Raw genomic sequence first — 27,751 nt, forward strand, 5'->3', positions numbered from 1 at the left:
CTGCTTTGCTGGAGAGGCTCCATCCACACTGATCAGAAAAGCCAGAGCAGTGCAAGGAGGTAACAATCCCAAGGGCTGTGCAGACACCTTAGTTTTAATATCACAGGCCCCCTGTTATGTGGTCATGGTGAACACTTCATTAGTTTCTCCATATGAAGAATGGTTTGGATTGTTAAGATTTTAAAAAACAAAGGTAACTGAGCATTACCTGGGTTACTGGGATGTAAAATCCACATGAGCACTTGTTCCTGCTTTCGTGGGCTCCACAGCAGCTCCTGCAGCCGAGGGTGACACAGGGGACAGCTCACAGCACCGCACACACCTGGAGCACCACTACTGAGGCTCCCGTGACAGGAGGGCCAAACTTTCAGACTTCAGGGTCACTCACAGTTCATGCTTTGGGTTTTATTCAAAACCCAAGGGAGCCAAAATCACCTGCATTGTTTTTGACAGCCGATCACTTTTTCTAACTAGATTCGTTCTATGTAGAGAGTCCTTTTATATAGTGCCAGCCAAGCCACAGAATTTACAGATCCAGCGCTGCAGGAGTTCAGAGGAGGCTTGCAGGGTTGGACAGCCAGAGGACCAAGTGCTGGCAACCACTTCTGATGTTCCCTGAAAGTACATATTACCCTGGAAGACAGCCACTGACACTTCTCAGATTATTCTCATCAAAGTAAGCAGGTTAGGATTTCAGAACACAGCAAGAGCTAGCATTCTCATGCCTTTCACAGGAATGAGAACAACCAGAAACAGAAACATTTCCAATTTGTTTTCCCCTATTTCTTTACACCTATTACAGCTGATGGATCTAAGCTCACCAGCAAAAAACAAGCAATAAATGCTTTCACAGAAACAAAGTTTGTGTTCAAAAGTGTAGATAATTTCTTCTTTAAGTTCTTAAGCTCTCTCTATTACTTTGCCCCCATAGATTCTTGCATAATTTGATGTTTTTTAAAGTAAAATGAAAATTGTGGTTTATGTACAGCAAAAATCTACTAAAGCATCTTTTGTGTTTTTTACAGGCAGTGGTATGTTTTGCATTTTCTTGCAAGAAAGCTCACAGATCAAGAGCATAAAATTTAAACACCTCTGGCACGCTGTAATAGATCTCAAGTTTCTTGATGTAGTTTTAGAGCAGTAAGTTGATAAGTTTTGGCTTTAGGGACTGCAGTTTGGGGGCAAATGGTATGGAAGAAGCAGGCAGTAGTGAAGGAGACTGACTGGCAGTAGGGAAAGAGAATGCACTGATTCCAGGAACCCATCAGAGGGGACAATGTCTTTGGTACTCCTGGGGGTTCTGCTGTAGATTATCCTGGTGCCAGGATCTCTGGTAATAAAGAAAGATGTCCTCTCCTTCCTATTGGTCCCTGTTTCCATGCATAAAAGGGTGTTGCCTACATGAATAGTCTGTGATATAACTCCAGGGTTTTGTCAAAAGAGCTTTTTGAAATCTGAATACTCAAAAGTGCACTGACAGATATGGTTAGGAAGCAAGAATCCCATTTGTAAAAAAAGCCCTGTAGATTTCAGCACTTGGGTTCACTCTTAGAACTTGTTTCTTTCATGCCCTGATTTAATTTCATCCTCCTTTGCTAAGGAACCTTCTCAGGAAAAAATAAAGTTAGGTTCAAACATGTTTCTTAGTGGAAACATAAATGAACTAAGATAAGACAGTAAAAACAATACAAACTAGACCTGGCCTTTGGTTCTTCTCTCAAGTTGATTTTCTATGAACATATTAAATCTACCTAATTATATCAGGCAGGTGATACAAAAATCAAAATATGTCCACGTGTCAGTTCTCAGTGGGAATTTAAGTTTTTCATTTCACTGGGAAAAAACCCGAGTCCCCACAGATGGAACAAAAGGTACCTAGATAAAACTTAAAATAAACTGCATTTAATATTTTTAAGTTTGTAACATTGAAGTTTTCTAGATTTTGAAATATGGGGGTTTCTATAAAGGTAATAATCCATTTTTACTCTGAAAAGTATAGTAAAACGAAAAATTCAAATATTTTATTTACTTCACCTAAAAAACAAGCAACCCATGAGTAAGATATACATAGGTTTCCCAGATTTTTCCCTAATAAATTTTTTAAAGATTTATACAATTTCTACAGAAACATACAGTGTATCAAAATCTGCATAAATCAAATTTATAAAATATGTAGAAATGCATAGTGATATTATCATCAACTTACAAAGCAAGAATATGGGAATTATTTTTTTCCAAGCCGGCTATAGTAGGAAAAAGTCATTACAGCAACAGCTTCTTATGATCTCATGTTTTGTAAGGTTTCAGTCTCACATACAGATTCATATTCACACACAGCATCAGCTTTCAATGAATTGCACATAATACCCATTTAAAATGCACACCCGCACAATCTATGTGCCACCATTCTTTCTCTTATGCATAGTTGTATGATTAAATTAATCTACCCAACACACAAATGGAGTCAGTTTTCACACACACAAGGAACAAGTACCAGCACAAAACCTTTTTTCCTTTTTTTTTTCCAGTTTCTCCCTCCTTTATTTTCTATTTTTCATAACTCCGAAAGGATAGATGAGAAGTTTAAAGAAACTAGGGAAGATCCCAAACTAACAGATCAATGCTGACAGCCCTATAAAGATCCAAGTCTGTCACCACATATGATACATAACCCTTGTTAACATCACTGGAAGCTGCATGCAATGCTATTCTAGACTTCAGGGAAGTATTTAGTCATCCTTAATTGTGTGACGTGTTATAGGGACAACAGTTATGGAATCAGTACACTGATGTCAACATTTAAGTTACAAAATCTGGACAAAGGAAGTGAGGATAAGTCATTTCCTCTCCACCTCTCTATTTGTTCAGAGTCAATATTTATATTCCTAAGGGAGTTTGCATCAACTCCTTTCCAGAACATTTTTAGAAACAATTTCTTCTCATTCTACTCTGTACACTGTAGCACCAAGCAGTTGGTTTTTCGTGTTTGTAATCCCTCTGGAGAAGTTGTGAATGACAGAAATAACAAGAAGATTAGTACCAACAAGTGTGAATTCAGAATTTCCATTTCTCTTTTGGAACGAAAATCTGGCATCCAAACTGGCTGACAGATGTCCTTGTGATGAATCAGGCAGATGTGTTAAGTAGTTGGATGCTTTTTTCCTAATTATAAGTTTTAGTCCACCTCTAAGTGATTTCCATTCAAAATAGCAGTATAAATGAAGTATTTGATTCTTTCCAAGTTTTACATAATTGTGCAGCTTTTTTTGTTGTTGTTTTTATTTTAATTATTGTTATGTAAGGCATGGTTTAAACAAGCAAATTAGTGCTTATAAATTCTTAACTGGATTTGTGAGGGTGCTTACCTCCATCAAATTGCACCACATGAGCACTAAACTGGACAGTCTTCCTTGCACTGTACCAAGCACCCCGTCGAAGCAGAGCAGCCAAACTGGCAATAGAAATTTGTCTTTGTTAGCACACTAATTACACAGGGTGGTACGGCAGGTCCCGACCCCTGGTGACAGCTCAGAGCAACCCACTGCAAATTTCCAACAAATGCTTTCCTTGTGAAAGAGAGAAATGAAAGAGGCACTAAATATGTTCAAATTCATCTTCCAAAAAAGCAGCATGATTGTGAGAGAAGGCCACCCTGGCTAAGAACCTGTGGCAGTGCTTAGTAAGATGTAAAATTAAATAAAAATATACAACAGGTTGATAATCACCAAGTTCTATGAAAATCTGATTACTACAACCTTTTCAAGTGTGTGTAAAAAAACTGCCTTCAGACCCCTGAGTGTAATCCCAAAGAAGACGACAACGCTTTTAACTATGTTCCTATGAACCATAGCTAACAGCACATTAATTTACCAACATCTTGAAACAAAAAGATGTAAACATCTACAGAGTTTAAGGTAAAGCAGTTTTGTAAACATTAACTGCGGATGATAATGTTATTGTAATAATCACAGTTCCTCTATGTCCTTCATCCAAGCCAGGAGGCTCACAGCTGTACAAAGTTAATAACTGCAGCAGTTTTCAGGCTATTTTCAGTCCCGTACAAATGAATGCGTCAGTAGGTAGGTTTTGTCTGTCTACACACTAAGGATGTTGTTCATTTCCCATTTTTGTGTTGCTTTACTGGAGTCACACTCTGAAATGAAAACTTGATGCAGGACTTCGGAGCGATCCAAGCACTTCCCTGACGGAATGTGAGTAAATCTGTGCAGATTCTGAAAGACAAAACCACCAGGAAAATGTGTTGGGTTTTTGTGTTGGGTTTATTTTCATTTGTTTGGGGGTTTTTTTAACATTTCTTTACATCTGCAATATAGTGATTTACAAAACCAGGTTTCAGCAACCCAAAACAGATCAGTTCTACACTCATTTTACTATTTGTTAAACATAGCACTTTGCAGCCTTCATATTAAATCTTTGCTTCCTGTAGGTCCTCTTGAGAGGCTTCCTGTTTCTCTTAGGCAACAAACTACTAACAAAATGAGCAAAGCTCCATCTAAAATGCTTCTAAGCCTTTTCATCCATCCTGTAACCAAACCAGAAGATTAACTCTTGAGGACAGCTCTATGAGGATTTCACTGGGCAGCTCCTCCTCCAGTCAGCCCTCACAGAAAACAAGTGCACAACACCAACATTAACACCACAGGGGTAAAAAAAAAGGTATTAACTTGGCTCCCTGTTTGGCTGGCAGAAGGAAGAGTAAAGAGTATGAGAGTTAAGTCTGGCTTCCAGAGCAGCAGGAGGCTGCCCAAGGAAGCACAAACCTATTGCACCAGGCACGTTCAGGCTGACTCTGGCACATCTGTCTCCTTCCACACCCACCATGCTGCCATGCTGCAGTCTCCTGCCTTTGGTCAGCGGCTCCTCTCCTGCTTGCTGACCCCCTGTGCCAGAGGCAGCCCTGGCTCTGACTGGCTGCATCCAGTGGGGAGCAAAGGGAGCAGCAGCAAGCCCATGGCACTGCGGGGGCTCTGCAGCCCTGCCCTGTGCACACACACCCACACCCCTGGCATGGGGACCCTCTCCATCACCCCACACACGTGTGGCACAGCCACAGATCAATACCTGGCTCCTGCTGTGTGACCAGATACAGGGGTCATCTAGCTGGAGAGAAAAATGGATGTCTAAACAAAAGCAACGGGCACACCACCACCAGCCCTCTTCTCGATCCCTGCTAGCGCTCAGTGCTCAAGCAGCACGTGTTACACTCACCAAACTGGCACACTGCTTGTTTCAGAGACAGCCAACAGACCAACCAGATAAAATCTCCTTGCAGCCTTAATTTACAGAAGGCCACAACATTTTTCAGCAGTCCACAAGTGTCTCATTCCTCACACCTTCAGCATTAGAAGAAACAGTTATACCCTCTGCACTGCACAGCAGTGTGCCCAGTTCATGGTATTTGGTTGCACACCCTTGGTGGTCCTTTCATTCTTACCCTCCCTTTTTTTTCCTTCTAGAAGCCAGTCAGTGTTTTGTTCTACAGCCCAGGCTGTGCTTACTGGGCTTCCTTATAACTTGTGGTAATAAGCAAACAATTACACAACCAGGGCTAGTACAGAGGAAATGGATCTTGCATAAATGAAATTCTTAGAGAGAAGCCAAGTAACATGCTGGGACAAACTAGAATGGCTGGAGAGTTAAAAACTGCTACATATTATTCTCCTGAAATATTAAAGCTGAAGTTGGCCCTAACCTGCCACTGCTTACTGATTTTTACATTCCAGGTTTAAAGAAATTTGTCTGTCTTCCTTCCTTCACAAGGAAGCTGAGCTGGTTGGAAATGGCATTATGGTACCTGATATTTCCTAGCTCTATGCAAACACCAGAAAATGTGGAGTAGCTTAAAGGATAACAAATAGATTTCACTGCACTCAACTGTGCATCTTTCAGACAAACAATAAAGAATCCAAATAACCAGGTAATGAATTAATAAATATGCAATATGCTAGCTATATAAGCTGAAGAAAATTTTACATGGAATAGTTTTGTAGATGTAGAACCAAGATATATGTGGCTATATCCAAGGATAATTCAGTCTCATTTTCTTAAGACACAAACAGAAATAGAAACGTAGGCATTTTTTAAAGCAACACTAACAAAACTTACATGAATAGAGAACTTACAGATGCAATGACTAAATAGACTGTAGCAGCCCTCACATGTACATCAGCCAACATTCCAAGTCCTTATTAAAAATTTATAGATTTTGCAACAGCATTATAACAGCACCACACCCAGGATTAAGAACAGAGCATGTTATTGTTACTAGAGAATGCCTAATGAACAGGAAGTGAAATACTGAACAAGACAAAGACAACATGAAAAGGCAGAGTAATCTTACATTTACCTGCTTCTATGCAGGCTTAAAAATATCTTGTCTTTAAACAGAGAAACACTTCATTTAGACTGCCCAAAATGAGACCTAACACTGACCCTAGCTTCTAAATGCACTCCAGCAGAGACTTTCTTGAAACAGAGGATACAAGCAGAGAGAGTGATGGCACTAAAAGCTTTTATAAAGCCTGTCACTAGGAGTGGACATGCTGTTTGCTTCCTCTGCTAACTCCTAATATCTCTGTGGCAACAAATGTAGCCTCATGGAGTTTTCCTTAAAGATTTTGCTACAGAAAACTGCAACTAGATTCACTAAATAAAAGGATCTTTCACTAGAGGAAGTTTCTCTAGCATGCGTGTATTTCTGCGAATGTGCCATTAAAAATTTACTCAATTCAGTTAACCCTGTTACAGATCTTTAATTTCAGATACGCATAAAACAAATTTTAAAGCTGAAAAAAACCCACTGAAATGAAATCTAAAAGTGTATTTTCTCCCATATATCTGTTGCATACCTTGAAGAATTGCCACTCCTTGAATTCATTCTGATTACAGTGTGTAATCATAATTTTGGATCCATCTGGTCCTTTAGTTAAGCACTGATCGTATTGCATGAGCTGATTGGCTTCATTGATTCGGAAAAGCTAACAAAAGAAAAAGCCATTTTCACAACAGTTGACTCAATGAGCATTCTATAAACACTGCAAATACAATGAAATTACAACATTCAAAACATTTTCTGGTTTTATCACACCTGTCTTTCAGGAGGGTTCTTTATTTTGCATAACACACTTTTACTATCATAATACTAAATGTCATAGTTAACTTTCCTGTAGGACTTAAAAGGCCAAGAACTTAACTAGAAAGACAAAAATTGAAAGGGATTCATATTAAGGAGACTTCTAAAAGTGTTTAATTACAGACCTTTGTATGATTTGATGGCCAAACAGCCCATTATCTTTATAAAAGCCTGGTAGCAAGTCCTTGATCCTGGACAGTAATTTCATGTGAAGACACTAAAATTTTGGCATTTTACCCATGGAGGAAATCAATCTAATTCATCCAGATACAAAGAGATTATCCTAGCTACTTCTTACAGAATAATTGCTACAGGGTTTTTGGGCGGCATATGAAGAAAAAGTAGTTTGGGGAACCTTTTCATTAAATATCAGAATAAAACAGACATTTCCAGGGGCTACTAAGAGCTAATCCATATAGGATTTCTAAACAAATCATCCTAAATGCAATTTTATGATTGCCACAAAAAAGTGCCTGGTTTAAGTTTACATGGGCTTAAATAAGGACTTCAAATTCTGAAAAAAATTCCAACCAGAAAAGAAGATATAAAGGCAGAACAGCATGTCTGTGTGGTAGTGTGGGCAGGTTTGTGAAGATACAGGTCAAACACAATAAAAGCTTTGATTGCTATCATCTAATAGTAATTATGTTCTGTCAATTAATTTGTAAATGAAGCAGAGATAAATTTCTGCTCATTTTCTTCTCTAATGTGGTGGAAGATGAGTTACTGCACAAAAGTGTTTTAGCTTGGACTGAAACAACTTCTTTACATACTTGAGGTGCAGTAAAGGTTTTTTTCCTGAAGGATTAATTATTAAATAAAGGTAAGTGGTGAATCAGGAGCAATGCTAAGAGCTGAAGCAGTGATACTGGTGCTTCTTCATGTACCACTTTCCCTTCAATTTCATACCATTTATGTTTGAAATGGTATTTTCGGACTGCTGTACTTTAGCAATGCCAGTATGCTTACAGAAAGCCCTAATTTCCACCTTTGTAGCTGGCACCTAGGTGACCTGATGTACAGGCTTAACAGAAAACCAGCCTGTTATCAGTCCACAGCAAGCACTTCTCCTTCAGACTTGCCTCCAAGCTCCTTACCTGATTTCCTCCCATTCTGTGGCAGGGCCCAAGCTCAACATAGCCACCATTGGTGTGCCCCATGCTGTCGATGCAGTAAGAGGTTTCAAAGCCTCTAATCTGGAAAAAGAGGTTTTGCAGTCAGAGTTAGTCTCCAGGGAAAAAAAAATAGTAAAGAGTTCAGAAAATTCTCACTTATCTCTCAAACCAGAAACAGGTATCTGACAGAGAGATTAGACAAACCTGTGTATGAAATTTAAGTACTGATGTTAACTGTTCTGGGAGATGGAGCTTCTACCTGCCCATGCTAATTTGCAGGCTCTTCTACAACCCACAGTATGCTGATAAAGCCAGAGTTGCAAAGCTCAATTCCAAATTAGTAAATTTCCTATATTTAGTATTCCTAAATATAGGACTGCCAAGTATTTTAATTTATGCACTCTCCTATCAGAGCATGTTCCATCTCCCAGGTCTTCATAAATAAGTTCAGGAGCTCGGGTAAGTCGCTCTCACTTGTGGATGAAGAGAAACAGGATGCAAAGGAGTTATGCACAGCAGCAATTACCCACAGCCAGACACAGCCCACTGACCCAGCTGCTCAGATGGACCTTCTGCAGCAGCAATTACACAGGAAAAAAAGAAATAAAATTGATGAGGGACAGGCACAGGGATAAAGAACAGAAGTCCTGTCATAAAGCACGTCTCAACTGCTGATTGTCTCACTCCCTTCTCAGAAGGGCCAACAAGCAGCCTTACAAATACTTTATGACACAAATAACGTTTTTTCCAGACCTATTTTCTTTGCCAGAGCCTCCTTCCTCTTTGTAATGGTATAAAAAGTCTGAAGGACTAAGCTTAGACTCTTCCAGGAGTGCTAGGGAAGATGAACCCATACTTTCATACCCCAGAGTGTGGAAATGCAATCAGTGTGGTGTTACAAATGGGGGGAGGAGGGACAGGACTTGTCAGATGGAGGATAACTAGCAGCCTGTGAAGAAGAGTTGAAGAAAACTTCAGAGAAGTCTCTGAACTCAGAATTTTCCTGTTGCTTCACCAGACCAACTTGCTTTTATCAGGGATGATTTCCTGCAAGGTCACCAGTATTATTTTACACTTTTCTGATGCCTTCACCTTGGTGAACAGCAATATTTAGTGTACCTTCCAAGCTCTTTACGTAGACACCTGAGGAGGTCTAAGGCTCATATGACAGCTGATGCTTTGTGCTAGCTTTTAGGTAAGAAATCAAGGTGGCATTGTTCATCTGGTCTGCCAGACAAAAGATTATTTGTACCCCCTTTCACCACACACGTGCTCTGTATCACTAATTCTAGCATTAAGAAATTAGAGGTGACACTTGCTTGGTGATAGGAGACAGCAGAGATCTGTATTTCCTAATGTGCTTTTGAAGTTGCAAACCAATGTATCATATTCATCATATCTTGGGGAAGAAGGTTGCTAAATTTGGGGGGACACAGGAATTCTCCTCAGCTAGTAAGATGATCTTCTTAATTTCCCTCAACAGTCTGCAAAAGTGAAATAAATAGGAGAGACAGGGCAAAAAAGTAATCAATTGCAGAGGGGGAAAAAATCTGAAAGCAGGCAGGAGACCTGCAATATGTGCTAGCCAAGGTATGGGCTAAATGCCAGAATGAGACAGGCAGAGTTCAGTGAGGGGTCCTGCACTCACCTGTGATATGCCAACTTCCTCTGCCAACCACTTGAAAGTGCTGCATTTGCAACCACATTCTTAATTTAGTGAAGTTAGAATTGTACACACTGATGTTGGAAACGAGGGTGACAGAATCATATAAAATCATTACATGCAGGTAAGGAACTAGTTGAGGCTGTAAATGTGTGAGTACATCCCAGTCTAGCAAACACAGGCAGAATGAATTCCACCTGGATTTAATGATCTGTTCTCTAGGCTTTCACACAAAAGATATTTTCACCTATTAATCTTCACCAATACTACTATATGCAGGACTCAAATGTTTTCCTTTTGAAAAAGCTTAAATTGTAATTATAGAAAAAAGTGCTTTGGACAGGGCTAGACATAAATTATCCTTCAAGGATCTGTGGAACTAATTAAAAAATCACACCTGCAAAAGTAGATATAATTTTTTTTCTGGGTTACATCTTTATAGCTCTCTGGTTAGTATCATATAGCTTAGTGCAGAAGTAATCAAATAGCCTGTTCACATGGCAAGTCACAATTGCTTCCTTTTGAATTCACAGTTTTTTAAAAAAAGCTCCTAAAATACATAGGTGTACCTACCTCTCCCCAGTCCACGTTTTTGGGTGGTAGGGGGTAATATGAAGTTATATCATATGCTATTTCTTCCATAAACCACTTGAAACTCTTGCAGTTGTGATCTTCACGGAATTTCTTCAGCTCAGATATATCTCCGTAGGGCAGCGCCTTTGTCTCCGGCCGGCTGGCATAGAAGTAATCCTTGTATTCATCCCACCACACCTCTACAACCCTGACATAGTTCTGTGAGGAATAAAGACACTGCTGTGACCTCAAAGCACACACAAACAGGCCAGAAGCAACTCCTTGTTAATAACAGACATTTAAGGATTTATCCTCTTAGAAAGTGACAGCACAGTATTATTATATAGCACTAATAATCTGTCACTATCAGCACACTATACAAGACACATGAATATTATTTTCAAGGGATAGTTTAGGACTGAAGCCAGCAAATTAAATTGGGCTGCTTAATGAGAGTGCAAAGTCTTTTTCTAAGATTAGAGATTATTTATTTGAAAATAAAGACTTTTCAGTTATGGGTGCAATAAAATGTTGCATTTATTTGCCTCTGTCGGAATTGCAATTAATGGTTTCTATTCACCTTCTACAATTTTTAATGAAGAGAATGATATGCATTGGTCCACTAACAGGGAAAAAATTCAGTCTTAAATGGGTCAGCTACTTGGAGAAGGGGGAAAATTGGATAGCTTACTTGGTAACAAGCCTTTCCCTCACATCTTTCTTATTCTTTTTGATGACTACTATATCTATACAACCTGCACACATTCTAGATGCCTCACTTTGTTAAATTCTTCTAGTGTTAATTATCTATGTTAAAACAGTCTTAAAAGATTTGACTTAAGGCACAAATTATTGAGACTTTAACCCACATCTGGCATAAACTGAACAAAGCTATAAAAAAGGACATTTACTATGAGGACAGAAGGGTGCCTGAAGAGGGGGAAAAGCTATTTCTACATCCTGCCTTGTACAGAGATGGAACTTAATATTTAAGACACTCAGCAGTGCTTTTTATATTCAGTAAGCAGGCCAGCAGACTCATGTAAGGTGTTAAGATATTCAACAAATATTTTTGATCATCTTTTAAGAACACTGAAATGATTTTTATTACTTGAGACAAGGCAAACTAGCATCTTGCCTGCACTGAGCAATAGACCTATCATTTGCTATCCTGTTGCCCATTCCTCTGTCTCTAACCCCAGATATGTCCCCCTGGCTCCCCTGTACTGGTCCCAGTCCTTGTTTCACCAAAATGTTCATCAACTCACATTAGTGGTAACAACTACCCTGGCATACACACCCCCACAGCCCCCAAAAACGCCGGACGTTTCTGGGGGCTGTGTATGCCAGGATAGTTGTTACCATTCAGCTAGGCTGGGACATTGCCTTTGGAACGAACTGTTAGGTTGGCTCAAGCCATACTCTATAACCCCACAGGTACTCATTGTCTAGGAAGATTGTTCTGGGATTGGAATTGATTACAAAGAGCTGGGTCTTTGGGAGTGGGATTTACTGATGGCAGAACAGAGCCCAAGAGAAAGCCTAAACTGGGCAACAGAAAAACTTAATAGGAGGGTTGTCTCTCTTCCTGCTGGTAGATGGAAACTGATATCAACAGTTTTTCTTGATTCAAATTCTCTCTTCAGATACAGAGCTGGCTCATTTGCTTTCTGGAATTGATGTCTAATTTTAATTTCAGGGCTTGAATAACACTTCTACAATCTGCAGCATACCTGTGGAGCTGCAAAGCCTCATGATGTAGGGCAGAGCATACCATCTTCCCAGGTGTCATTTACTGCTTCTTCATTAAAAAATGCAGACACAAAAGTCTGAGAGATGCTAGATTCCAGAATTCACTAACTTGGCCTAGGATCATACCCATCTTTATCAAGATAAAAGGGGATTTCAAGCCCATGATCTTCATCTCCAGGAATATGTAGAGTTGTTCATACATACTTGGGCACAGTGCAGCAAAGGCTGGAGGTGCTGATATTAAGTAACAGTAAGTGCTTTTGGACCTCAGAGATAGTGGGGCAAGGCTTTAGAGCAAGAAAATGAGTTCTAGGATTCTCTACTCTTAGTAACAGTGGGATTAACACAAAGATTTCTCTCCTGTGGGGATGATCATCTGAGATTAAGATACTAAATTGCTTTGGATGAAATGCTCTCTAAGCTGTTACTGGTAATTTAAACACATTTATCTAAAACTGTTCTTATCTGAAATCAAAAACCACCTTCCAGGTTGCTTCAGAACTGTACCTTTAGTGTAGGAGAAGAGCCAACGTAGACAGGGGGTGGATTTCCTTGCCAGCCCTGCAGACGATAGATGTGTCCAACACGAGAGCAGGGGACAAAGAGCAGCTTTCCCCCACACTGCCAGATCTGCAAGGTAAAACAAAGGTATTATCAATATATATACACAGGAATTTAAGACAGACAAACAGACAATAAATTATGGAAGAAAGGGCAGCTACATTTCTTACTATACTATCATATATTTACATACTTTTTGCTCCAGATGTAAGCATAAAGAAAACAGGTCTTTGAAATGAGAGGTATACTGAGTACACTTTCAACTCAGCCAGAAAGTTACTCAACTAAAGCAATTTTTAAAAAAGCTTTTAAAAAGTTGGGCATCTCCTTCCATCACTATTTCAGAACAATGGTAATGAATGAGTGCCCAAAATCAGGAATTGGGTAATTTTTATTACGACAGAATTATTGATACTTTGATTTTATTGAAGTAATTCACATGCCATCATTAAGATGGGTTTTGGTTAGATGCCCATTCACATTTAAGTTTTTCTTAATAAATATTAGTAGGAGATAAGGATGTGTTAGGTAACTCATTGCTCCAAGCAGAAACAGATATTTATTTGACTATAGTAGCTGAAAATAAAAAATATTTGAACTACTTGAAAATAAAAAAATTCCATTCTGAAATTCCCTCACTCCCACATATCTTTGGATAATCCCTTAATGGGGAAAAGAAAATATACTTAAATCAGAATTTAGTTGCTCCCAGTTTGGAGAAGTTTAATTGTAGCACCAAATTCTAATTCAAGCTAACTTTGTGAATGTTTCAAATTAGTCTAAATTCCAGATTAAACATACAATTTACCAGTATCAGGAAAGATGGGCAGAGTATCTTACTTTCTTCATTGCATCATGATATTAATTTTCCTAAGTTTCATCAAAAACCCCCTCAGGTATGCAAGGATATTAGTTTTATTTGCTATCTAGGGGTGAGCATGCAAGACTGATAGATGTTTAGTTCTTCTGAAGATTGGTTGTGATCTACATGAAACCACTTTGGAGGTATCTACATAATGAGCATTTCAATCACAGAACTACTGTAAGTAATTTCAGCCATGATTTTGATCTAAGCTAGATGAAGAATTACATGGATAACAACCCTGTGTGCATAACCTTCAATAAATACCCTTTGCATATGGATTTACAGCTGAGCAAGTGCACTCAGGGCTTTCCTCTAACTCACAAAGAGCTTTCCACTGTTATTAAGAGTAAAGAACTCAGAGCAAGAGTAACTAGGGGAGCTCTGAATGTACTTTTTGTAAAATTCAGCTACGATTTCACAGATTGCTGCTGAGGCTGTAAGACATCTTCACTCTGGTCTGTTAATTGGGCCTGATTCCTGCTGCCTGCACTTGTGTCATTACAACACTGAAGCTACAAGAAGCTAATGATGTTCTTGTGTTCCCTGCAAACTGAACAGCATGCACATGCCTGGGAGTGAAAGCAAAATCCTCCCTGTGATTATGAATGATGCAGTTAGTATTTCAATTATGAAGACTTCTCTTATGGAGAAGTTCTTGAAATGCTGAAAAGCATATGAAATAATTTTTCACTCACAAAAATGGCAGGGAGGAAGCAGATTACTTTTTGTTGCACCATTATACACTCTCCAATGCACATGCATAAGCTGAGGACTATGAGGACCACTTGTTCTCTAATATTGCTTTCATTGGAAATTTTTTTCTATACTCACTATGAGAACATTCAGTTTCCTCCCGTAAAATTTGCCAGTCTGGTTTTATATTGGATATTTGTGCAGTTAGGGGTGCAATCCCAAACTGTTTACAAAATCTAGATTATGCATCATTTGAGTTTCAGCACAAAGCCACCTCTCTGAACACTTCTGTCCCAAAGTCCACAAGGAAACACTGAGGAGACACATCTCGGTCACATCCCCTCACATCAAAACCTGGGCCTCGTGAGGAAGAGGTAGGTCTGTCTAAACTCCAAACAGAAGTATTTACAGAAAAGAAAATCTATTTAATTGAATTAGTTTTCAAATATTGATGTTACCTTGTAAGAAATTTCAAAATTTTCACCACCCCAGATTTGAAGCCCTGGGTCATAGAGACCCAGCTCAAAGAAGAAATCTCGTTCGATGGCAAACAATCCACCAGCCATGGCAGGGGACCTGCGAAGAGGAAGACAGTGTAACTCCTTCTGCCAAAAGGATACACTAGCACTCAGAGAAAGCTTTAGGGAGGAAAGCAATTCAGCTAACAGGTACTAAAGATCAGGTAAATGGCAATACACTGAAAAGTCATAAAGCTTTGTCATCAGCTTGCAGCAATTTTCTGAAGTGGCATCTATATAATTTTTAGGGAGGTCACAGTTTCTTATTATGTTGCGGGTTTTCTTCTACAAGTAATTTATTTAATTAATGAATCTGATGATAGAAAATCTTGGTCTGAATTTTCCACTCAGGCAGTCAACATCTTTCTATTAAAATAAAAAACAAGATGAGAATCAGTGTGATGAGATGTTTCTCTCTGAAAATTTTTTCTAGTTTTTGAGATAATATGAAACTGCAAACAGGTTTATGTTCTGAAGAGCTGCCACATTGAAACCCACTGTCTATTAAACAAGTAACAGAGTTTTTCCAGATTTCTGATCTTCTAGCTCCTTTTGTCCTATTAGGAGACACTTTACACTATACTCGGTAAAATTTTGAAGAGGGCCTAGATAAAGCAGTACAAGGTTTCCACTTTGGTTTAGTCTTTTTGCTGTTACCCTTTTCCTTTTAATGGCTTTGTAAATCCCTTCCCATATGCCACGATTCAATTAGCAAGTTTTAATGTGTCAAAAAGATGCTGTGGTCTGGATTACAGCTTGTGCTGGTTTTGGCTGGGGTAAAGTTAATTTTCTTCCCAATTGCTGGCATGGGCTGTGTTTTGGGTTTGTGCTGAACACAGGGCTGATAATGGGGAGATGTTTTTGTTATTGCTGAGCAGGGCTTGCACAGAGCCAAGGCCTTTTCTGGTTTTCATCCTGCCATGCTGGGGAGGGGACACAGCCAGGACAGGTGACCCAAACTGACCCAGGGATATTCTGGACCATGTGGCATCATGCTCAACATATGAAAATTGGAGGAAGAAGGAGGAATGTTTGGAGTGATGGTGTTTGTCTTCCCAAGTCCCCATTGCATGTGATGGGGCCCTGCTCTCCTGGAGATGGCTGAGCATCTGCCTGCCCATGGGAAGCAGTGAATTCATTCCTTGTTTTCCTTTGCTTGGGTGTGTGTGCTGACTCTCAGCATAATTAATTATCAGTTTAGTTGCTGTCTAAATTAGGTGATCACATGCCAAAGTACTGCAACATATCCCTTTCTACTTGCTGCCTGCAGTATTTTCCCCCAACACTGTTTTTGCCTCCTGGGGTTAAGCAGCCAGAAGACACAGCAGGGGAAAGCACTTTGCACAGCACAGCACCACAGCTTTCCTGCACTTTTGGTTTTCCTCAGCACCATAAAGACTTGGCAAGTGGAGAAGCCTCAGACACTGCAGTTTCAGGCTTGGCCTCCAAGATGCTGCCAAGTGTGTTAAAGAACACAGTAAAAGCCAGGTAAGCTCAGCAGTTTACTTCATAGGATACAAAGAGGCAAGCACTGTTACCGAAAGAAGGATTCAGTCCTGGGGCAATTCTCACGTTACAAAAACGTTGCCTCGCTGCTTTAAGCAGTTGAGGATCTTTTTGTTTTCTTTTTAAGCTAAGCAATCCTGGCTATGGTTTCAGCAAGACTTTTACTTGGTCTTACTTGCCTTGGTATTGCTGCAAGAAAAGGCACACAGCCTAGAGACAAACAGATGCAGGACATGTCTCTTTTTAAAGGAAGCACTGTAAATCTAAAGGTATTATTAAAAATAAAGTCATCTTTTAAAACATTCTGAGAACATGTGTTCTGTGTTTCTGGGAACAGTTTAAACGATTTTAAGACCTGTTTGGATGGCAAACACAGAACACTACAGCAATGTTTGAAATAGTTTATCCCCCTCTAAGTGAATATTAAAGTTCCAATGTGGACAGCCTCATCAGAAAATGGTATTATTTAAACTATACACAAAACAGATCAAAGCTTCATAACTTTGCTTGCATGTGTTGCCATTTTAGCAAAGAACAACCATGGGTGGGGATAGGGAACTACCAACATCAGCTCTTACAGTGTTTAAATCATATATAGAAGCAAGAGAAGACATTAGATTCTGAAGATGTGAAGATTGCTTTCAAATGTAGTAACACGATTAGTTAAGTGTGAAGGGGAAAGTAATAAAAAACCAGCAGAACCACAGTCTCCCAGTATCGCAAAGCCATCCAGAAACCATAGTTTCTAAGCTAGGGTTTCTAGGCAGTGGGTTTTTTTTGGGAAGAAAACAAACCCCCACTACAAAGCATAATAAAAAGGCAGAAATTCCATGAAAATTATTGGAGTTTTCCCACAATAAAAGGTGCTGTTTTTATCTTTCTTCTTCTTTTTTTTTTTAATGTTATGTGTATTAAATTAAAATTCTTAGGAAATATCTAGCCAAGATTCTTAAACAGTATGCTTCTTTGTCAGATGTGATCCATTGTGAAGCAAGTGGCAGATATATGACAAAAGGGATTTTTTTTTGATACACATGCATAATCCTCCAGCTGTATGCATGCATCAGGCCATGACAGCAGGCTACAGATTTTATGCATTACCATCTATCAGAAAGACTTCCAGCATGCTCATTATTTCAAACCAAATTGTTAAACAAGCACTGCTGTTTCCAACAGTGCTTGAAAAAAATATCACAGCTTATTAAAGTTTTCCCTAGCAACAAAGGGAAATATACAGTTATACAATATTTTGCCAAACAGAACCCAGAAATTCTAATGTGCACCCTATTAACCACACAAGAGCAGGAACAGAGAGGCAACAGAAGGTAGCAAAGATATTTTGAGTGAATAGTCAGTTGTGGCAAACGGGTCTGACTAAACAAAGCAGCTAGTATGGTTAGAAATGTGAAAGTGCTCAGGCTAGAAGTACATGCAAGTTTTAGTGGATCAATATTGACTTCAGAAAAAAAAAAGAAACGGGTAAGTGATTTAGTGATTACCGATACGGTTCAGTTTTTGTCTTTCTGCTTTCCTTCTCTCTCTTGGTCAAGGGAACCCTCTTCCATAGCATACTCCAATCCCACGCTCCTCTAGCAAACCCATCTTCGTCACCACCCCCTTGAGGCACAATCTTAAAAGAGTTGCCATCTATGACATCTATGAGCGGCACCGTGCATGTGGTTCTGCAGGCGCCCGCCGAGGTTCGTGGGCAGACAGGGGGAGGGAAAAAGGACAGGGTTTAGACAATCATTCCTTAGGATTCACAGTAGGTAAACAGCTCTCTTTACCGATAAGGCTCAGTTTTATGCTTTCGTTTGGACTTTTCCTTGTGGCTTAACGGAATTCGTTTCCATAGCAAACTCCAGTCCCAGGCCCCTCTGGCAAAACCATCTTCATCCCCACCTTGTTGTGGCTCAATGGAATAATCATTCCCATCTATGTAATCTATTAGAGGTACAGTACATGTAGTTCTGAAACATTTATAGAAGGGAAAGAAAGAGCAAAATACAATTTCAGAAGAGTAATCTGTCTAATCTGAAATTTATACCTTTAATTAAGTTTATAGAACACTGCATATAAAAATTCACTTGTAAACATACTATAAAAAAAATAAGCCTCATTAGAAGACAAAAGAAATGGTCTTTTCTTTACATTCTTTAAAGATGTTCTGAAAACAGAAAAGTTAGGTCTGAGGTGCTAATATATCAATTGGTTTATCAGTACATTTTCCTTTATGTGGACTTCTTGATACCAGTCTTCTAATAAAGCACTGCTGGAGGCAATGGAGGAGCCCTCATGGGGCCAGGGTTCTCACAGTATTGTTATTTCCTGTAATTTCTATTCATATCACATCTTAGCTGTCAACAAGTAAGATAAACACTTAGCTTTTACTAGTGTTAACACACATTTTCATTATACTGTCCTATTTAAATGCCCTGAAACCCCACCAAATTCTAAGGCTAAAAAAACATTTACTAGTGCTCTCCTAGAAGCAGTTTTCAGTAAAATTCTTCCTGTTTGATTTGCAATACCCTCCTCACTGTGATCTATCACACACAATTAGTTTCCCAGTGACCCAGGCTGGAGCACTTCCACCTTTTTAAAAGAAGCTCCAAGAGATAGAAAAGGCAGGGGGGAAGAGACATGTTAACACCTTGCTGTTCTTTAAGGCAGAAGCAGCAGCAGGCTGCACCCTGGGTACCAGGGCATGGAAGGAGGCTGCCAAGCACTGTCTGCTGGCACTGTGGTCTCAGCACCTCTGGTCATCATCCTGCAGCCTTCCCCTCGGTGGGCAGCGCTGGAAGATGCCTCTAAACCCCCCCTTCTCACCAGTCTTTGTTGTGTGAAACAGCAATATACACTCGGTAGGAGCACACAAGCATTTCCATCTTCTCCCTAGTATCCTATCTTGGTTTAGTTACAGCCTTTAAAACACACAAACCCAAATTCTGCAAGAGAATTCTGGTAGCATGGCAGGTTAACAAATAGTTTTTAGGATTAAGGAGCAATTTTATGGGATTAAAGAGTTTAATCCTGCGCCTGGTTTCCTAAACACACATAGCACTGACCACACAAGCCAAGAGTGCAGTACCACACAGCAACAGCTGTGTACTGTGTTTGTATGTGAGAGGGAGGGAAGGAAGGAAGTGGCGGAAGGAAAGAAAGTGGCGGAAGGAAGTGGCGGAAGGAAGTGGCGGAAGGAAGGAAGTGGCGGAAGGAAGGAAGTGGCGGAAGGAAGGAAGTGGCGGAAGGAAGGAAGTGGCGGAAGGAAGTGGCGGAAGGAAGTGGTGGAAGGAAGGAAGTGGCAGAAGTGGCGGAAGTGGCGGAAGTGGCGGAAGTGGCGGAAGGAAGGAAGGAAAGGAAAGCCCTGGGGATGTCTCTCCTCTGGCACCCCACACAGGCTCCCAGCAGTGCCTGGGTCAGGGGCACAGACAGCTCGAGCCTGGCCTCGCTCTGCTGCGGACAATGCTCCAAAGCACTTCAGAGGAAACAAATAAGACCATACATCAAGACCAAAGATGAGAAAGTCATAAACTCTTGAGATCACAGGGGCTTTAAACTCCCATTAAATCAAAACATTTATTGCTACTTTTTCTCTACCAGAAGCCATACTTTTTTGTTATTTTGTCCAATCATGCTCCTTATTCAGCTAGAACATTTCAATATCAGTGCCTCAGATCATTGTAAAAGACAAGAGTTACATATAATCTGCACTAGACAAAATATTCAGTATGCCTATTAAATTAAACTGCCTAGAGATTAATTTCTCTGACTATATTCCTTCCTCATTATGTATCTTTTATGCTGGGAGATAATATAATCATCACATGGAAAATACTGATGTAGTTTGATATAGATATAGAACATATCGACTGTAGTTCGAAAAGTGAAGATTATTACTGTGACTTTTACTTTCTAAAAGGCCAGACACTGGAAGTAACAGGAGAACATTACCTGTCCTTAGATATAGGAGCTATAAGTGGTGCATACCAATTAATTCCCACCTCACAATGGGCATCAAGGTAAACCAAAACCTACGAAAGAAAAAAAAATGAAGTAACTTATATTTCTGTATACAACATTGTTACTTAATTAAGCTTCCTTACATTGAGATACATTCATATTATAAACAAGAAAATTAGGATTAGATGAGTGAAATGAATCTCTTCTTAAAACAATATCAATAATTTCCACATGTCTATTGGAGCCACCACAACCTTTCCGCCCAAAAAAGAAAAAAAGGACAGACTTGTGAGTCAATTGGCTCCTACCTGTCCAAGTTTAGCCTTCTGGGCTCCAATGCTTCTAGCTTGGATCAAACCTTCTCTCCTCTCATTTCGAAATACCTTTACAAGGCCATTCCACTGCTTTATGTAGTCATCCAGCCTCTCTTGTAAGTGTGCTATCAGATAACAAAGAAAAAAAATTGGGGAGGTTTAATAATAAAGAGTGTTGTTCTCTTAATATAAGCCAAAAATATCTACAGACACTTACAAGAACCTTTAATCACCTACTCACAAACACTAAAACTGAGGAGATCAAGACCACTGACCTCATGGCATGGGTTTGTGTCTGGCACATCTGAAGAAACGGCAGCTGAAGGGGTTGGCCGCCCCACAGGGAGCTGGGTGGACAACTCACAGTCACTTGTACAGATCACAGAGTGGCTTTCAGCTTTTCATCTGTACTCCAAGCAGCCAGAGAAGTGTCCATGCTTCAGCACACATCTTTCCTCATCAGATGATGTCACATGTACAGCTGAAGGCACCACTTTTCAGGCAAACATTTCGCTTCACTCACTTTCACCCTCACAGAGTTTTCTGCCAGTCTATTAATAATCAGGAAACCTGAGGCAGAGTCTCACCGTGTTCAAATTATTGCCCTCCTTCATCTAGACCTGTTCCCTCTTGTGGAGGTTTTACGACAATCTTCTAATGAGATTAATGAGAATAATTGGAGGGCCAGAAGTGCATCATACTGAGGAGACCACAAACTTTTAGCCAAAGGGACTTCCATCAGTAAAAGGATGAGTAACCACACAAGAATCAAGATGAGCTATGCTTAAATGGTTTCAGATTTGTATTTGCAGATTTGTATTTGTCTGGGCCAAACCTCTCTGGAAACCACATTCCTGCCACACTGTTTGAGAAAAGGATCCTAATGTTGCATAGCATTTTTGCCCAGATGATTCTGCTGAGAAAACTAATGAAGGCAGAAAGGCTGGTAATCAGGTGCCTGCTGTTTGTGGCTGTGCCGATTTAGCTGCTGGTATTTGTTAAAATCTATTTTTGTACTCAAAGGCTCAAAAGAATTGCCTACACCTTGAGTTTCTCTCAGTAGGGAACCAAAATAAGCCACCAAATCTACAGCTGAGGCACCCATGCACTGGTTTGCTTTGCACCAGCTCCGAGGGGCTGATTGCCACTATTGACACTATCCCTGTGCTTGGTGCCTGGGAGTGGCTGCCTGGAACAGAGGCTAGGCAGGACTTAGAGAACAGAGCTGGCATTTATGAAAGGCATGAAAGGCCTTCAATACAGACACCTTGGGCAGCCCAAGCCTCCAAGAGAGGCCACACCCAAGGTGGATGATGGTCACACGTTTTTCAGCCAGATATAGGTTTGGTCCATTCACAGATCATGGGTTAATGCTCCAATTACAGCTTCAGGTGATGAAGTCATATTCCCCCAGTTTGCTCCCCACCAGTTCACTTTGGTTTATACTTTTTGGGGCCCCCTTGAATCTCAGGCCCAGAGGGATTGTTTTGTCTGACCAAAAGTGAAGACAACTAACTAACACTGCATATGGAGTTTATAGTTATGCACTGACACAGTACAGGATTTGAAAAATACAAAGGCTAAAATCCTAAGGCATAGTGCTGATCCAACAGGATGGGGGGGACATGCAGAGGAGGATGTCCCTTTCAGCAGCAACGTGCCAACAGGTTACTTCAGCAGAAACACTTCCTGCAACCTGAATGAAAATGATGAAGTCTGGAGACTTCCACAACTCATGTTTCAGTAGGTTTTGTATTCTTGTCAGCAGTATTAAAAAAATAGTTTGAAAAAAAGCTACGTGTAGTTGAAAAGGAAATGGTGTTTCTTGGAAATGAAGTTTCCAATATTGAAAATTCAGCAATTCTACCAAAGAACAAAGAAATCACTATCTTTTGATACTCTTATTATCCTTCCTCTCCATCTTTATAAAAGAAAAAGTTTTCTCAACCAAGTTTAATGTATTCTCCTTTCCCACACACATTTAAAATTTCTTTTGTAAATCCTTGTGCATTAGAAAAACTTCAAGGTTACACAAATGTCAAACCAGAGAAAGAACAATTTTATCACATATGCTGTATAGAAGAACATGCCATGTAATAAATAGAGAATATATTATTTGATAGCTGTGATATAAATTTTTATAGGATAAAATCAACAGAGTTTTGAGGTCATACTGAAGTGGTACTAAGAGAATCTTTATACCACACCATTATTTATGCTGCAAATTCCAAGTATGTGTTACAGAAGGACTGTCAGGAATGTTTTAAAGATTTAAAACCTGAAGTTATTTCCAGCTCTTCTGCCTATGAAGCCAAATGTTTTACTTATCAAATGTTCAACTATGTAAGGCTCACGGGGAGCTGTAAAAACCTGTCATATTGATTGTGTAAAGCTTTTCTACAGTACAAGTCTCAGGACTTTGCAGTCCATTATCTGAAACCATGCCAGGGTTAGCAGCAAGTGCTGTTTCCCACAGGAAAGCTGAATTTTTCCTCCTTCCCATACTACAAAGCCTGCATGACAGTAGTGTAAAAAATCCTGATACTTTTACAGTCAAAAATATTGTTTGGCCAGCATTAAATTCTGTTCACCTAGAATGTGTATTTATGACATCTGTCAACAGCCTTACAGCAATCTGGTTTTTGTTCAAAAATGTATATTTTACCTTTCAAAATATTATAATCAATCTGGCCTTCCCCTGTTTGAGTTCCTCTCTCATGTCTAAGTGCATGATTAAAGCATGAATCAGCGTCTTTTAAAAACACATGGTTTCTCCAAAGGATCTTAGGCACTGCAAATTACAAAGGGGGAGGAGGAAAGTAGTTTTTTTTCCCCCTCAACTCATGGACAGCAGTCTGAGCACCAGAATAATGGTATCAGAGGTGCTCCCTAGAGCAGCTGCCTCCTGCCTGTGAGAGCCCTGGGCTGTAATGCTGCTAAGGTGGGCTCCCAGCTCCAACACAAGCACTGATTGCTGCTTCACTTTAACTTTTTGTTAATGTGTGTAGTGGCAAGCACCACTACACAGCTTAACAAAAATGCTGCTGCCTGCCCATGCCCATTACTTCCCCTTTGGTTATCTCACAGGATGCTGCATCAGTCGGAAACACAGGGAACAATAGAGAACATATAAGGAAACACAAAAGCTAGACAAAGCCTTTAAATGCTACTAGGAGCACTGGTATTTTTTACCTGACAGCCACCCTTTACAGGTGCATGGGCTACAAAAGCAGTTCCAGCTGAGATATTGGCTCTGTGCTTCAGAAAACAAGCAAGCTGAGCCCAAATACATAACAAGTGCTGGAGACCGATACACACAACTGTAATTGTAGGAAGCTTTAGAAAATACAGTTTTATGAATTCTCACTGCCCTTCCAGAACAGCTGTTTCCTTCACACAGATGGCATTCACAGAAGAATAAACTGCTTCTATTGAGAACAGAAGAAAAATTGGGGGAAAAACCTCCCCTGTGAAACAGCCTGGCCTCATTGACACTGTGGTAGAAATTGCTGCAACATTTCTTGGACTCTAACGTGAATTAATACAGAGGTCTCCATAGAAAATGGAGATAGAATCATTCAATTAGCTTGGCAATCTTCTTGTTACTGCTCTCTTTGTGCTCTGACAAAGAAAGAAACACCCGAGTGGAAATCAGCACATATCTCTGCACAGTTCTCCACAGTGAAACCCTGCTGTTTGCAGGAGAGATAAAGGAGAGAGTGTCATTCAGCAAAAGTACTGCTCCCAGCTGACTTTATACTAAGAATTATAATGAAAAGGACGTTTTCCAAGCATTGCAACTTTTCCTCCCTGTAAGACACAACATAAATAATCTTCTCTGCAGCTGTAACTCCCTTCTGATAAAACAGGATTTCTCATAAGGAAGGACAGGCAGGGGTTTTTAGGAGCCAGCCTTTAGAAGTGTTTGCAATGCTGTGCTCCATTTTAATTTCATGTCACTTGAGAGGAAATAAGAAATAAGATATAAGGAAATAAAAAATAAGAAATAAGGATAGCCACTCTGACATGAGCAAACATCCAGCCAGCCCAGCACGTGTGGCTCCAAGAGCAAAAGGTGGTCTGATGGGTGGAAAGGCTGACATGAAGTGCAGCCTGAAAGCAGGTGGGGAAGAAGAAAACCCTGTCTCTGTGCTGTCAGCATGACTTTGCTTCTGGCTGAAAAAGCAAAAAGCTACCAGAAGCTCTGCTGTGATCGAGTGTTTGTATTTTGCAGCTCTCCTAACGACTGGAGAACTCTTCAGGCAGCTTGGCACGTGTTGCAGCCCATACTAGTTCGTCCTTCTCTCTAAGGAGAAAGAAGTAGGGCAAGATTCTGCTCTCTTGGCCATTTTTCATCTAGAACATAAACTGAACTAATGAAATTAAGTTAATTATATTCACCAAGTAATAACCTAAAGCAATTTGAAGAATTATTATGGTGAACTAGTGCAATCGCAGTGAGGTGTTCAGAGTAATTCCAGTCCATGCTTGTCTTACCAGCCACCCATACCTGAGAAAACTGCACCTTGAGCTTTCTTTATTGAATTTTCTGATTTAAGAAAGTTATCTGGGAAATTGCAGTGTGAGAAATGTAGAGTCAAGGGTCTGCTGGATCTTAGGTGCAGGCTAGCTGTGTCTGCTAACCATTCATTTATGAGCAGAAAGCAAAAAAGTTCTGTACTAGGAAAAAAAATCTTTAAAAATACTGCTTTTGTTTAACAAATGTCATATATTGGGAAAATAGTACAAGCTCTATGCCAGACAAACTCAATCCATGAACAACATATACACAGCACAGAGTCAGCTACAAGTCATGTGAAACCCAAATATTGAGACCTATCATTAGCAAAAAATCTGGTAAGTATTCTAGACACAATCAGTGTCACAGTTACTTTATACAGCTAAGTCAGTCCTTGAACAGCTCTGAAGGAAAGCTATGATCCCAGCTGAAAAGCTAAAACACAGCATATGTCTGCTGACTGAGTTATTAAAATTATATCCCTTAGGAGAGAAGATATTTTTGGTTTATAACATGTGTGTATATCTAAGCCAAATTCTCAACAGCTGTTAAAGGATACAGAACACTATAATTTAGCACTCAGCATCTTTATTTGACTAAGCCAAATGTAGTCAAGTTTATAATACAGGTAACTTGCCCTCTCCTGTGAAAACAAACAAAATGATACCTACCTATGTATAGGAATGATGCAAAAAATAACACACAATAACTATTTTAATAGTGGCTTGTACTCAAAAAAGGCTACCTCAGCTATGTGATGAGATAATTTTTAAAATTTGTAGTGAATACACCCATAGAAAACAGCTCTGGAACTGGAAGAAGCCCAGATCATTTAATAAGAAGGAGAGTTTCAGAACAGTCATCTGTTTGTCATGCCACCACACAACCCATGTGAAAACAAAGATGAGGGTATCCTGTGCCACTGACAAAACTTGCCCTTGCTCACAGCCATCACCAGCATTGTCTGGAAGAGACTGTTATCCCACACAGTCAAAATCATATTTTTATTTATGTGTCTCCTCTTTTTCTCTGTCAATATCTCTTCAAGAACCATGCTGCAACAAAATCTTAGCTGCTCAGAAAGAGCAGCTTTGATGCACTAATTTGAAATTTGTTTAAAGTTGAAAAACAGTCTGTTTTCCCTGTCTCAATCAACTTCTATCTCTAGGAGATCACTTTCATTTCCTCTCTGTATTGAGTCTTGTATTGCATTATTGCTGACAATACCACCATGAAAGAAAAAACCCACAACAGTATATGCTTACATTTATAATACAAGTACAAGTACATGCATCCTGACAATAAACCAAGATCAGAATGTAAATTACAAAGGAAGAAGAAAATCTCTGGACTTCTGTTGGCAGGACTCAAAGAAAGGAAGAAATTAAAGCATATTCAAATTCTTAAAAGATTTCTTCCCTCAATAAGAAACAATAAGCAGTTTAATCTGATGTTTAATTAAAAAAGGATGTTAGAAATGAAGAAGATACTGAAAATTAATCTGGATAATTTGATAGCCTAGGTGGGTTTTTATCATAGTTAAAAAAAGAGACATCTGTATTACCTTATGCAATAAAGGAAGCCTGTTACTCCTAACAGGCTTAACCCCTTTGATACTCTTCAAACTACTTGTTTTCACAAGAGCTAAGAGAGACACTAGCTATCCCAGCTTTCTTCTGCAGAGCGCCCAAAACTGTGGTAGAGAACTCAAAGGACTGTGAAGAAGCAATCTTTTCTCCCATAGTCAACTCAAACCATGGCAGGTAATAAATCAAAAGAAAACTATTTCAGGAAAATAAAAAAAAATCCTTTTCTACAAGGAGTGCGTTAATATTCCAAACGTACCTTTGTTGCTAAAATCATCAATCAGAACAATTTCTGCCAAGTATTTTCTTGGTGTTCTCTTGATGACACTGTGCACTGTCCTCATGAGTGTGGACCACCCTTCGTTGTGGAAGACGATGACAACGCTGGAGGTGAGCAGGTTGTCATCATAGTGCCAGTACTTGCATCTGCAAAAAGAGTTGATTTTATTAGTTTTCACACTGTCTTTTACAGAACTGCTTAACAGCATCCTTGTGCAAATGAAATCTTCACTGATAGCTATCCTTCAGAATTAAGCGAGACAGGACACAAAAGGTAATACAGCTTAAGTGCATCACAGATACAGATACAAATAATAAAAAATAGAAAAGCAGACTGTCAAGCACAAGCTTCAGCCTCAGACCATTTTCAGTGGGCTTCTTCCTTGAAATATATGATGCATAGAGAAAAAAAAAATATAAGAAAAGAGAGAGATTAAAAAACCAAAATAAAACTAGTGCAGACAACACAGGTCTTTTTTCCTAAGAGGTCAGAGATGATTTAGGAACAAGCAATGTGAGTACTTCCAATACCTTCCACACTTTCCAATACTTCTAAATCAGATTTATCAACAATGGATTTAATTTGCAATTGTCCATTTCCCCAGCTGCACCCCTAAGTTAGACTATTCATTCCCTACAACCAGTCCAAGTATTTCCTTAACTGGAAGTTTCCCTACCTGATCACTAGCCC

At 39.6% G+C, this 27,751-nt stretch overlaps 1 protein-coding gene across 2 annotated transcripts in view; it reads right to left on the bottom strand.

Annotated features, from left to right (window-relative positions):
• Nucleotides 1–1,974: 1,974 nt before the first annotated feature.
• Nucleotides 1,975–27,751, bottom strand: part of GALNT7 (polypeptide N-acetylgalactosaminyltransferase 7) — a 70,726-nt gene continuing 44,949 nt past the window's right edge. Inside the window, exons 3-12 of one of the 2 annotated variants that reach the window (XM_064710654.1) lie at nt 27,041–27,207; nt 20,671–20,801; nt 20,354–20,433; nt 17,899–18,081; nt 14,834–14,951; nt 12,764–12,886; nt 10,505–10,723; nt 8,251–8,349; nt 6,870–6,998; nt 1,975–4,232 (exon numbers count right to left, since the gene is read on the bottom strand). In XM_064710654.1, coding sequence (XP_064566724.1) covers nt 4,095–4,232; nt 6,870–6,998; nt 8,251–8,349; nt 10,505–10,723; nt 12,764–12,886; nt 14,834–14,951; nt 17,899–18,081; nt 20,354–20,433; nt 20,671–20,801; nt 27,041–27,207 — 1,387 coding nt within the window. In that variant the 3' untranslated portion in view covers nt 1,975–4,094. Of the gene's footprint in view, nt 4,233–6,869; nt 6,999–8,250; nt 8,350–10,504; nt 10,724–12,763; nt 12,887–14,833; nt 14,952–17,898; nt 18,082–18,186; nt 18,370–20,353; nt 20,434–20,670; nt 20,802–27,040; nt 27,208–27,751 lie in introns of both variants that reach the window. The other variant, XM_064710655.1, reaches the window with a different exon arrangement.

The sequence above is a fragment of the Zonotrichia leucophrys genome, chromosome 4 (genome assembly GCF_028769735.1).
Source record: "Zonotrichia leucophrys gambelii isolate GWCS_2022_RI chromosome 4, RI_Zleu_2.0, whole genome shotgun sequence".
Lineage (NCBI taxonomy): Eukaryota > Metazoa > Chordata > Aves > Passeriformes > Passerellidae > Zonotrichia > Zonotrichia leucophrys.